The sequence below is a fragment of the Anomaloglossus baeobatrachus genome, chromosome 6, assembly GCF_048569485.1.
Source record: "Anomaloglossus baeobatrachus isolate aAnoBae1 chromosome 6, aAnoBae1.hap1, whole genome shotgun sequence".
Taxonomy (NCBI): domain Eukaryota; kingdom Metazoa; phylum Chordata; class Amphibia; order Anura; family Aromobatidae; genus Anomaloglossus; species Anomaloglossus baeobatrachus.
Genome location: NC_134358.1, coordinates 75,805,702 through 75,819,771, shown reverse-complemented (window position 1 = coordinate 75,819,771; position 14,070 = coordinate 75,805,702). Strand labels below are relative to the sequence as shown.

The window sequence follows — 14,070 nt, the reverse complement described above, 5'->3', positions numbered from 1 at the left end:
AGTCTGCACCAAATTAGAGACAAGCTATATCAGCTTTACTATTTTCATGCATTTCAAAACTGGCTATGGGTTTTTTTTTTAAAGAAAAGTTACTTTATTTTGCACTGCAAATACATTCCCCCAGTAAACCACACAGCAGATATTGAACTCTTCATATAAAAACAAGAACACAAGCCATGTTTGTTTCAGTTATATAGATTGTTCTGCTCCACTTCTCCTTGGAAATAGAGAATCCCTTCACAATCTGGCATGGCCAACACCAATTGCAGAGTGCGAAGATCCACCCCCCTTGGAGGCAGTACATCTGGAAATGTATTACATTCACAAGAGGAACAGAATAATTCATAAGAAAACACTGGTTTACAGTTGCATAGATAAAAAACACCCGCTTTAAAAAGTTGTAAAAATAATTAAAAAAAGTTTTGCATAAGTTAAAAACTGATGAAGTGAAATGAAATCCATCATCAGGAGCATCTTTGGGCTTTTGTAGGTCGGGCTCCTGAAACAGGGCTGTCATATCCAACAACATCAGGGATTAAAACTGTCCGTTCTGCAGGTAGGGGAGGATTGGTGCAGAAAGTAACGCAGGAGTCCTCAGTCCGAGTGTCAGGACTGGAACGATATGATGGTGTTAATTTTATATATACAGTAGGATCTGTTCCAGTACACCCGGGTGAAGTAGTTCACATATGGCGAATAGTTCATTTTGATTTCGTGGCAGAATCGTCTGTATTCTGAGTAGGCAAAGATGTCCTCATCTTCACTCATCACCTGTCAGTACAGAGAAATTGTGAATGAGTACAGCCTCAAATTACACCTTTTTCGTAGCAATTGATCCAACTTTTTTTGGTAGAGTTTACCAACAAATGTTAAATGAAAGTAAATTTTGGTGAAAGAGTTTTAACCTGGTAGAGGGAAAGTGGTGGCTCAGATTTGTGATCATTTGTATGTGTAGATATAATAGAGGTCTCATCAGGGAGGAAGGAGACAGTCTAGTGCCACCTATTTGAAGTATATATCCTAAAAGTCAAAAGTGGCCCTTTAAACAAGCCTTTTCATATGACCTAGGATTTATTCCAGATCAGAACTGATCTGGCATAAATCCTAGGTCATATGAAAAGGCTTGTTTAAAAGGCCACTTTTAGGATTGCCACTTCCAATAGGTAGCACTAGAGTGTCTCCTTCGTTCCTGAAGAGACAATTTTAGGAGCATTGCAGCTATAAGACTAACCACCACTGACAGCCAGATTGGAGACACACAGACAAAATATATTTCCTTACATGGCCATTTCCAATATCCAGCAGATCTTTTACTCTGCAGTTCAGTTTAAAGTGCTCGCTGCAGATGGACTCTTCGAGCACCATGTAGCTGGCTTTGTAGGTGGTCAGGATCTTGTAGATGTCCTCTGCAGACCTCATACTATAGAGCTGATACATCTGGAAGAGGGAAGAAAAAAAAAAATAAAATCATGTGGTTGCTTTGTGAATATAAAGCCATTTTATATAGAGTCATAAAATAGGGGAAAGGGGGGTCTTAATACAATAAGCCATAAAATGGAAAGGTGCTCTGTAGGAGCACTTATTTTCTGGAGGACTTTGGTGACCATGCAATAAATGTTCTCATTTACTTAATGTTGGGGAGGGGTTGGCTCTTGCATTAAACCCTATGGTGGTCTGCAGTGGGTTCATACCAGCCTGCAAGTAATTAGCCATGTGCAGGCAGAATTCTTTCAGGCGCTCTAGCAGATCCCCTCAAGCTTGATGTGCTATTGATCACTCAGGGAACTGGTTCCCTCTAGTGGGCAAGAAACATGAAGTTACTAAACACTCAGCCTTTCCTCACCACAAAAAAAAAAAAAAAAAAAAAAAAAAAAAAAAGTCCGGGTTGCAGTTTAAAGTCACCCTACTCCTTAGTATTGGCTGGTGGGTCAACCCAGCCATCTTGCCTGACCTTCCCATGCGGGAGTGCTCGGTTTGCCAATTGCTCATGCTCTATGAGACCACTGCCAGACAACTCTATATCACGATCAGTCTGGAATAAAGCAGGGTGTATCCTCAGCAGCATCTGTTCAGGGAGTTGGGCCTCTCCCTCCCCTACACATACACCAAAGACCATTGACCAAGTGGCAATATTGGTGGGCTTGACCGTTTAAGGTTTTGGGCCTTTAACTACATAAACGTTTAAGTAAAAGCTAGAAACTTTCTACTTACTCTTCCTACTTACTCTTCCCCCCCCCTCTTTTAGGCTTTTCCTTTTTCTCTTCAGTTCCCCTCGCCTCTTCAATCTATATGGACCAAGGCGCCCTGCCCCCCCAGGGGTGTAGGGGATCCTAACATCTATGGGGGACCGGGTTTCTCTCTTTAGTATCTACTGATAAAGAGCTCTTCTGGTAGCCAGGTCACATGCTGATGGGAGGTGAAGTGAAATTGAGACCAGAGGCAACAAATAATAATAGGTATGGGCAATGAGGGAGGGAGTATTGTATGCTGGCACGGCCATTTACCAGGAAGGCCTTGCTCTGGTGTGTTAGATAACAGAACAACGGGGGACAGGCTATATGTTAATGTGAATCAGTAGGCTGAGAGGGGATTGCGGAGCCAGGAGCATCACAGAAAAAAAATGGAAGTGACGAGACGATTGATTGTAAAGGCGGGGGGGGGGGGGGGGGGGGCAGTTGAGGGGTTGTTAGTTGACAATAGATTTAGGTTGAATAGTTGGGTTCAGGGAAAGCAACGCTATAAGCACAACGAAAGAAAAAACTGAGGTCAGTTGGGGGGTAGCCAACAGGTTTATAGTTCATGCCAAGAAGGGGACACAAGGCAATACATAGTTGTCAGTACGCAGCGGAGTTAAGGCAGGGAAAAGACCAGGGAAAGGCGCCAAGACACACACAAGTGAGAACATATAGCGACATAAATGTCCCGAGATGTTGGGATAATGGTTAAATTAGTCACTTGGAACGTAAAAGGTTTGAAGTCTCCACATAAGCGCATGATGATATTACAACACCTTAAAAGACTGAAGGTAGATCTCGCACTACTGCAGGAGACCCACCTGCAAAAAGGGGATTTTTCGTATGCAAAAATTATGGGTGGGGGCGGTAGTCGGGTCGGGATCCCAGGGAAGGAAGGCAGGGGTAATGATCTTAATAAACAAACACTTTACTCACGAAATAGTGTCCCAAGACAGTGATGATGGTGGGAGGTACATACATATCAAATTAACTAGCCCGCAGGGAGAGTTTAGCATACACACTATATACGCCCCTAATGACGAACAAAAAGCCTTCTTTGACTTTATCACCAACAAATTGGGAGTGGATGTAGACCCAAATAAGATCGTGGGGGGAGATTTTAATGCAGTAGTTTCGAAAGAGGAGGATAGGAGGTATGGCAAGGAACAAGGTAGGCAGAGTAGGAATACAAAGGGTTTGATGGCCAAATTACTGGAAGACACAAATCTGCAGGACAGTTTGAGAACGCAACACCCATATGAACGTGAATTTACACACTACTCACACCCACACGACGCATGGTCAAGGATTGACTTTATGTTAGTAGACCAAAGACTGGCACAGGGTCAAGGATGTAGACAGAGAACATTGTTATATCCAACCACAGCCCGGTGACCTTAGACTTAAATGACAGAATACAGAGGGGCTCGGATTATATATGGAGATTTCCATCATTCTTACTCAAAGATAAAGATTTTATTAAAACAATAAAAAGGAGTGGTGGGAGGAATATTGCGGCACTAACAGCGGGCACGAGGAAGAGGCAATGCTATTCTGGGAAACAGCGAAAGTAGTATTAAGGGGGAGACTGATGGGGCATGTAGCCAAAAATCAGGAAACAGACGCAAAAACATTACCAGGAGGCAAGCACTAGTTTGAGAGAGAAATACACAAGGTACCTAGAAAACAAATCCCAAAAAGCAAAAGAAGAGTGGAAGGAAGCAAAACAAGAGTTTGACATGTGGGTAGGAAAACGAGAAGAACTAGTAAGGTCCCAACAGGAGGTTGACTTGCACCGATTTGGCAATAAGGCAGGTAAACTGCTGGCTAACCTGGCGGAAGACGACCGTTGACGTTAATAGCTAGTATGACAAGACAGGATGGGACCAAATCGACGAATCCGCAGGAGATCAACCAGATCTTGGGGGAATACTATGCCAAACTATAGCAAGGGGGATGAAAATGGAGGAGGGAGGGAGTGGCTAAAGACATTAGGACTTACACAAATAACCGAGGACGAACTGACTAGACTGAACGCGGACATCACAATAGAGGAAGTGCAAACAACAATAGGAGAACTGAGTATACATAAAGCACCAGGGCCTGACGGGTTCAATGGGGAATTCTATAAAGTACTAAAGGAGGAAATATCACCAACGCTGACACGTATGTTTAATAAAATGTTAGGGGGTACGGGAATGTCTAGCCACCTTAACACTGCATATATAAAACTTTTACCCAAGGGAGACAAAAATTTGGACAATCCAACGAATTATAGACCAATCTCACTAATCAACCAAGACCTTAAACTAGTGGCCAAATTGATGGCCAATCGATTGGCAGAGGTATTACCAAGGCTAATTTCTCCCGCCCAATCGGGGTTTGTAAAGGGGAGAGCAGCCGTGACGAACGTAAGAAAGGCCATGATAGTAATGGACACCATCAGACACAGGAATCTACAAGGAGGGGAGTTGCCAGCCATGATCACGTTAGATGCTGAAAAAGCGTTTGATAATGTGCAGTGGCCATGGCTGGAAACAGTCTTAGATAATATGGGCTTCAGGGGAGCATTCAGAACATTTATAGGTATACTATATGCAAACCCTCAGGCAAGAGTGGCGACACCCGGATTTTTGTCACGACCCTTTTCTTTGACCAAAGGGACAAGACAGGGGTGCCCGCTGTCTCCTCTTGTTCAATCTAGCCATTGAGCCATTATCAAAACTGATCAATGGAGGAGATTGCTTTGCGGGCATTAACATTGGAACGGAAAAAGTACATTCAGTTCTATTCGCGGACGATATATTATTCATGACTAGACCACAGAATGACCTTTTAAAAACAATACAACAGATAGAGATTTGGGTCTATGGCAGGTTTTAAATTGAACAAGACAAAATGTGAAATACTGTTTCTGAATGAGCGAACCATGTCATCCCTGAAAACCTATGGAATAGGGGATAACATATGTGGGATACCGATAGCAAAAAACTCACCTTAAATACCTGGGGATCCAGATGGGACGCCAGCCGGCCTCGATTTATGAATTAAACTTCAAACCGCTGATACAGAAAATAGAACGAGAGCTAAAGATGTGGGAGGGGCTGCCGCTACCCCTGCTAGGTAGAAACCACCTCTTAAAAATGATGAGTTTCTCGAAGCTACTATACCCAATGCAGACTATCCCTATATTATTGAAACATGCGAATGTAAATAGACTGAATAAAGCATTTACAAGCTTCCTCTGGAAGAGAAAAAGACCAAGAATTAGGGTGGAAAAACTAATGCTACCACTGGAAAAGGGAGGAATCAAGATGCCAAATGTGAGAGGCTACAACCTTGCATGCTTGATGAGGCACGTAATAGAATAGCTATTGGTCTTCCTCAGCCAGTCTAACATAAAATTGGAAAGTGAGTACTGTAGACCATGGGACTTGGGGGCAATATTACACACGTCATTGGCCAATATTCCGAGGAAAATTAAGCACTCCCTGGTATGTAGGGATACGATAATGGCGTGGAAAGCAGTGAGGAAAAAGTTTAACCTGTCCTGGCGAATCTCCAAATACCTAAATATCTGGAGTCTTCCGGAATTTCCAGCAGGGAGGGAAAACAAACCATTTCTAGAATGGAGAAATAAGGGGATCGGTGGGGTGAAGGATCTGCTCCATGAAACGGAACATAGGTGGTTGACCCTTGAGGAGATTGTGAACAGGTACGGGCTTTCCCCATTCCAAATCATACAATACAAACAGGTGGAAAAGGGAATAATGGGACTATTGAGGGATGTTAGAAAAGAACAGGTAATGAATGAAATGGACCAATTTATAATGAAGGATAAACAGGAGATTACTATCTCCTCCCTGTACAAAGATCTGAGAACAGCACTGGTACCACTGCACTCGGACCAGGTCTGGGGAGCATGGGCACGACAACTAAAAGATACAGAGGCAGGGGAAAAGATACAGCAGGGATGGAGGAGGATGAGGAAGGAGGTGATTAATGAGGGCTGGAGGGACACAGTTTAGATTAATGCACAGAGCAATTTATGGTTTTAACATCCCCACCAAGCAGACGATGAATAAAATAGAACATTGCCCCAAATGTAAGCAGCCGAAAACGGACTTATACCACGGGATTTGGCAGTGCCCAGAAAGTCAGAAATTTTGGGGAAAAATGAAGACACTTCTAGAAAAAGTATGGGAAGTGGAAATGGCACTAGACCCATTGTTATGGATTTTCCACCACAGGACTAAAGAAAAGGAAGGAGGAGGAGATACACGGGGGACCACGATTCCAAGACTCTTTCATAATATTGCTATGATAGGGAAAAAAGGCCCTACTACGCAGATGGCTCGAGGAATCTGTTCCATCAGAGGAAGAGGTGGTCAATCAGATTAAAAAGCTGCTCAATATTGAACAGTTGGAAGCCGAAAGAAATAAGGACGAACTAACGGGAAACTTTTAAAAAATGGAAGAGATTTATAGTACAACGGTATGGAGTTGCAGAAATACGGAAAGTGGTATCTCCTTTCACTAATACGGAATGGTATCTACTGGGAGACTTGCAAGGCACATTGGGAAAGCTGAAAATACACACGCAGTAGAGACACGACAGTAGGGCGAGATGAGGTTTTCAGAGAAATAGGGCTTCAAACGGGAATCAGAATATAGAGGAGCTGTGTGTTCTTTCGCGACTTATACCTGGTGTTCTGTGTATTAAAAATGTTGGGGGGGATAAAGTGGTAATAAAAGAGGGTTGGTTAAGAAAAGGGTGGGTAAATTGGTATGGTGAATTTATTCTTGTTCAAATGTTAGACATTGTAAGGATTCTGAAAACTGCAATAAATTTTTTTTTTTTTTTTTTTAAAACACAAAAGCTAGAAACTTTCTAATTACATCTTCATTTCTCTTATTCAGCTCTTCATCATTGTAAACTGGTAAGCTGGTCACCATCCGTCCAGTGCAGAGTTTTATAGCTCCCATCATTGCAGGGCTTCCAGCAAACACCGCTGTAGCAGGGGCCAGAGTCCTAGAGAAGGAGAGATGTGTCAGGAACTGCTTGGGTGGGCTTTACTCTTGTACAATAGGAGTATAATAGAAGTTAGTGGGAAAATTCAGTATTTTGAGGTTTTCTAGAAAGATGCTGAAGACCTCCCCATTAGGCTTCCATTATACTGAAGTGCTTGAGTGGTGGCCATCCAAGCATGCAACTGCTCTTAATTACGGTAGTGCTCACTTAGTGGGTACGGAAAGTATTCAGACCCCTTTAAAATTTTTCACGGTTTTGTTGCAGGCATTTGGTAAATTAAAAAAAAAGTTAATTTCTCAATGTGCACTCTTCACCCCATCTTGACAGAAAACAGAAATGTAGCAATTTTTGCAATTTTTTTTTAAACCAAGAAAAACTGAAATGTCACATGGTCATAAGTATTCAGACTTTTTGCTCAGACACTCATATTTAAGTCACATGCTGTCCATTTTCTTGTGCTCCTCAAGATGTTCTACTCCTTCATTGGAGTGCAGCTGTGTTTTTTTTTTAAATCAGATACATTTATATTTTTCACCAAGTATACAAAACAGGTGTTATATTTATAGCAATAACGAGCAGAACTATAAACTTTCCCTCCCCAACATCCCCTCCCACTCAGCGTACATATTGCCCATATCAATATCAAAGATCTTACATTTTAACCCTTCAATAGCATATATTGGAATGTATAGAACTATCTCTGCCTATAGTCCAATATCTCCCAACTCTAATATTTATCCATATTGCAACCACGGATTCCACAATCAAAAAGTGCAAGTTGTTTCCTTTTCTCATATATGCTTCTCTCCATTCGAACAATATGATTAACATATGCGACAAATTCCCCTCTAGTCGGTGGGTCCCCCTGCATCCAGTGTTTGGCAATTACTTTCCTTGCCGCATACAGCAGTCTGGCTATCACCATTTTAAAATTGTGATCTACTCAATTTCTACCACATAACCTAGAAGACATACCAGGGGTTGTCTGGGAAGTTTACATCTCTAAGTCCCTTCTATTCTATTAAGAACAGTTATCCAAAAGGGTGCCAACCTGGGGCACATCCACATCATGTGGAAAACGCCGGCATCTTCTCCATTACATCTAGGACAGTCGGAGTTACTCCTCAAACCCATTTTACACAATTAGCGGAGATCTATATGCCCTATGCACCACGTAGAGGTGGGATAATTTTGCTGGTTCACTCATTGATAATTTCGGTATGTATTCCAAAACACTATCCCATACCTCAGTGATCCAGTCTCTCTCCCTCCCATTTAGTCCTAGTGTTTACAGGGTGATCAAGAAAATATGTATGCAGTAGGTCCCTATATATAGTAGATGTGTGTAGTAGTGGACTCACAAGAGGAATCATTTCAGTACTAGGTCTGCCTGTACCAGCAATGATTGCTTAACCCCCTGAGCCACCACTGCATGCGCCAACCGTTTGGGATATCCCCACTTGGGTGGTACCAGTACAAACTCATCCTGCATTTGTGTAAACGATTTCAGGCGTCCCTGGCTAAGAATTTGTCCCATGAAATCCAGCTGTGTTTAAACTGATAAAACTTGATCTGGAAAGGCACACCTGTCTATATAAGACCACACCGTGCATGTCAGACCACATGAGAAACATGGAGGTCAAAGGAACTGCCCAAGGAGTTCAGACAGAATTGTGGCAAGGCACAGATCTGGCAAAGGTTACAAAAGAATTTCTGCAGTACTCAAGGTCCCCAAGAGCACAATGGCCTCCATAATACTTAAATGGAAGAGGTTTTGGACCACCAGAACTCTTAGACCTGGCCGTCCAGCTAAACTGAGCAATCGTGGGACAAGAGCAGTGGTGAGACGTAAAGAAGAACCCCAAGATCACTGTGGCTGAGCTCCAGAGATGCAGTAGTGAGATGGGAGAAAGTTGCAAAAAGTCAACTATCACTGCAGCCCTCCACCAGTCGGGCTTTTATAGCAGAGTGGCAGACAGAAGCCTCTCAGAGCAAGACATAATAGCCTGCATAGTTTGCCCAAAAAAAAAAAAAAAAAAAAAAAACCAAACAAAAAAAAACACCCACATGTAAAAGGACTCCCAGACTGAGAAATAAGATTCTCTGGTCTGATGAGACAAAGCTAGAATTCTCACCAAAAAGTTTAAGTGGTACGTGTGGAGAAAACCAGGCACTGCTCATCACCTGCCCAATACAATCCCAACAGTGAAACATGGTGGTGGCAGCATCATGCTATGGGGTTCTCAGCTGCAGTGACAGGACGACTGGTTGCATTTGAAAGGGAAGATGAATGCGGCCAAGTACAGAGATATCCTAGAAGAAAACCCTCTTCCAGAGTGCTCTGGACCTCAGACTTGGCCAAAAGGTTCACCTTCCACAAGACAATGACCCTAAGCACACAGCTAAATTAACAATCCAGTGGCTTCAGAACAACTCTGACCATTCTTGACCGACCCAGCCAGAGCCCTGACCTAAACCCAAATTAAGAATCTCTGGAGAGACCTGAAAATGCCGTCCAACGTTCACCACCCAACCTGACGGAAATGGAGAGGATCTGCAAGGAATAATAGCAGAGGATCCCCAAATCCAGGTGTGAAAAACTTGTTGCATCATTCCCAAGACTCATTGTGAAACTAGCTCAAAAGGAGGGTGCTTCTACTCAGTACTGAGCATAGGGTCTGAATACTTATGACCACATGACATTTCAGTTCTTTATAAAGTTTGCAAAAATTTCTACATTTGTTTTTTGTCACGATGGGGTGCAGAGTACATTGAGAAAACAAAAAAAAACAAAAAACACGAACTTTTGAATTTGCAAGATAGCTGCAATGACACAAAGTGAAAAAACCAAAAAGGGTCTGAATACTTTCTGTACCCACTGTATTACTTCCTTGTTCTGGCTGCCAAGGAGTCACATGCAGACGTGCCTTCACTAGCTGGTGACTGACATATCAAGTTCAGATGTACAGCACGTTACCAACTTACTGTATCCAGTTCATGACCTCCACCACATCAGACTCATAGCGCTCCTCCAGATCTATTGATTCTTCAACTATCCTGGGTAAATACTGCAGAAGACAAAAATGGCAGAAGACCTGATGGTCCTGTGGTCCCAAACAAGAGGTGCAACATGGAAAGCTTAGACTAACATTGCACACCATGGTAGCATGATAAAACCACAAATTGGATTACATAGCTGGATAACAAGACCATTAGATCTGCGATTTAAACCTGAAGTCAGAGGGCAAGCTCATTACCAAAGATTAGGAATCCAACAACTCTGAAGCGCTCAGCTCTTTCCGCCCTGCTTCCTAGTAATGGAGGCAGTGCGCTCCTGAATAACTTTATCTGGCTGGAGCAGTGCCTCCATGTCCTATGGCAGAGCTTGAAAGCCCTGCACTCATTGCCTAGGAAGTCGGCCACTACTAGAACTACAGGAGGTGGCTGGTAACTTGTGCAATGAGCAGAAACCCAAAAACCCCACCCTTTTGCTCTTCAGATTGTGGATGTGTGGCGCCCCTGACCTGGTCAGGCACCACTGAGTACTGCACCCATGCTGGGTGAGTGCAAACAGGTAATCCTAAAGGTTGAGTAGGGTGTGTACGCACAGACACATAGCAATCAGGTCTCCCACACACGCTAGAGGGGACCCTTGGGGAGACCCAAGAGGGGGGCATTCCTCCACATCTCAGCTAGAGGGGCTGGAAGCTAAAGTGTCAGAGAGCAGCAATAGAGGAGAACACATGTCAGTCTGAAGCGGAGAGCGGGCATGCAGACACGCTAGTGTGACGCCCTGGACACCCCAGGGGACACACACACACACACACACACACACACACACACACACACACACACACACACACACACACACACGGTACCATGAGTCAACCAAAAGACCTGATTGAGGGAGGCAGATAGGTACACCAGGTGGGAAGAGTCAGGCAGATACACACGCCCCCCGAGGAGTCTGCTGGCCTGAGGCAGGAAAACAAAAGTAGAGAGAGAAGAGAGCTAGAGTTTGGATAGAGAGGAGCACAGTTCTGCTTGGGGCCTGGGTTGGAGCCTAGGACCCCAGATCAGGCAGGCAGACAGTAGTGGCTGCCTGCAGGAGACCTGGAATACGACTGCTGGAACCGTAAGGGACAGTGTAGTGGCCCGCCGGAACCAAACCGGGGAGCCAACTGGATACCGGAGCACCAGGCAGAGTACTCAGACCCTGAACTAGGCTATAAGCCATCACCATAGTCAAATCACCTGATTGCGGTCTGGACCTCAAGGGGTTCATGCCCACCTAAGTCCCGATTGAAGGCAACAACCCAACCAGTCAGGATAGGAGCCACCGCCAGAGGCCAGAGATCCAAGGGGCCAGCGTCTGCGGGCAGACGGGCTCCTACGACACCTATACGCCGGGGTGCAGGCTACCAGTAGCCAAGATCACATACAGGTACAGGAGAAAGGCGGACATTACCAACCTATCTGGAGAAACTGCAGCCGGCTGCGCCTCCAGTGTCTTGTATCAGAGTGATTACACCAGTGTCCTCAGGCACCGCACCGCCACCCTGCACCCCAGCCCCTCGCCAATCGGGCCCAACATCCCCTACCCACGGAGGGGGTCAACCGCTAGCTGCGCCCCTACACCGCTCCTGGGAGTACCCATACTGTCACCGCAGCGGTGGTGTCCACCATCACCACAACCCATGGGTGGCGTCATGAACTTTACAACACAACCACCCCACCACCCCTGCGTGCACCACCACTACACCCTTCCAGAGCGACGTGACCCCCGGGTCCGGAGGCGCTTGAGCCACCGACACATGAGCCCGGACCAGAGCGGCTCAGCGGTCGCAGCCGAGGCTGCGGGGCGGTACACTAGTCAGACCCTGCCTGTGTAGTGGTTGTTAGTGGGGGAGAACAGTCACCAGAAGTTGGACAGAAAGACGCTGAGAAAATCAGTTGGTCTGGAGGACACTGAGGGAACCAGCTGGTCGTGTACGGAGACTTCTGGAGGGCTAGGCACGCAGGGGAAACAGGTTCCTGAAGTAGGCTCAAGTTTACCTACTAAAGCTGCTGGTGGGGTGGACAAGTCCCACACCAACCAACACAGTCGAGTATCAGCAGCAACGAGAGGGCCCATAAGGAGGATAGAGCCTGCAGCTATCCACCTTGGTCCACGCTGCCAGCAAACGGGCCAGAAAGGGGAGAAAAGGCCGATGCAACTTCCCTGGATGAATCCCACGGTACTTTAAGTCAGGGGTTGTCCGAAACAAGAAGTGCTAGGAAGGAGAGTCAGCAGTCACCCCTATACCAGCCTAAAGGATATCTGGTTCTCTCAGTATCGCCCGGGTTACCTCACAAAACCAGCTGAAAGTGAGTAAAAGCCATTCTGAACTCTGAGTTATTCTGCGACCTGTAGTTCCACGCACATACACCCGAGCCCCTGGGGCCAGCCTCACTCTCGGGAGGCCATAACACTAGACTGCAAACACCAACAGCCCCAGATGCTCGTTAAACTACAGTGACAGTCACCACCCTGACCGCAAACCGAGAGTGGCGTCACGACCCCTATGAAAGTGAACCTGACATCACGTGTTGGAATCTTCTGGCAACAACTAAAAGCCTGTGGCGTCCCTGGAGGTGGAGAGAAGTCCCTGAAGCGACCACTACAGGTGGGTGACAGATGGCACGGGGCAGGCAGTGGTGTTATGTGGCACCCTAGACAAGCCAGGACGTCACAGGTACAGCAACAACACACCCCGGTTAGATAAATCAGTCACACACAAATCCTTGTTGCCTCCCTCCAGGGGCTGATGTCCACACCAGGTGGGGTGGAGCCAGGTGGTTGGCCCCACCCACTGAGGAGTTCACAGTCCTGGAGGCGGGAAAGGAAGAGTTGAGTTTGGTGAGGGAAAGTTAAAGGAGTGGAGTGAAGTGGTAGTGGAGGAGGAAGAGCAGACTGACCGTGTCCGGGTACGTGGCCCGGGCACTCAAGAGCAAGGTTGGCAGACGGTGGTGACCGTCTGCAGGAGAGGCCAATTGACGCACAACCGTGAGGACCGGGGACGGGCGGTGGCCCGCCGGTACCGAACCGGGGAGCGAAGAGAAGCCAGCACCATTCGGCAGGGCCTATGGACCCCGACCAGGCTTGGAGTCGCCGTAAAACTGGTCAAATCCCGTCAGCGACGGGAACCTCCGGGGTTTCTCAGCAGCAAAGACCCGACTAAAGGCAACCGCTCAACCATGGAGAAATACAGCTACCACCACAGCTAGAGTTCAGGGCCAGAGCCTGCGGGCAAAAAGGGGCTCCTCTGGCAAATACACCGCTGGGAGCAAGTTACCGGTGGGAAGCCATCGGAGCCGAAAACACATCACAGGTGCAGGGAGAGACAGTCACCGCTAACCAACCGGGAGTGACCACCACAGCCACCTGCGGGACCCGTCCATCCACCCGCTTTACCAGAGACTCCGTGTACGTTATTGGCCGAGTACTACCGTGCTGTCTGGCACTGCGCTGCCGTCCCCGCGACCCTGCACCTCGCCAAACCCTGTCATCCACTTTCCAGTCACCATCACCGGGACCACCAAAACCCCCTACCCACGGAGGGGAGAGAAACATCTCAGCTGCTCCCTGCCACCGCTCCCGGGATCCCCGTCCAGAGCAGCGGTGGTGCCCCAACCTCACCACAACAGTGGGTGGCGTCACGGACCAACTTCCTAAACCCCAAAAACTATTCCCCTTTCACGGGCGAGGAGCGCCGCTCAAGTCCCCGGATCCGGCCCACCGCTCGAGCCACCGAGCAGCAGTGC

At 46.4% G+C, this 14,070-nt stretch overlaps 1 protein-coding gene across 1 annotated transcript in view; it reads right to left on the bottom strand.

Moving 5' to 3' along the window:
- Positions 1 to 606: 606 nt before the first annotated feature.
- Positions 607 to 14,070, bottom strand: part of LOC142243818 (putative C-mannosyltransferase DPY19L4) — a 72,088-nt gene continuing 58,624 nt past the window's right edge. The window contains exons 19-22 of the mRNA XM_075316022.1: positions 10,252 to 10,334; positions 7,134 to 7,266; positions 1,282 to 1,437; positions 607 to 771 (exon numbers count right to left, since the gene is read on the bottom strand). Coding sequence (XP_075172137.1) covers positions 607 to 771; positions 1,282 to 1,437; positions 7,134 to 7,266; positions 10,252 to 10,334 — 537 coding nt within the window. The remainder of the gene's footprint in view (positions 772 to 1,281; positions 1,438 to 7,133; positions 7,267 to 10,251; positions 10,335 to 14,070) is intronic.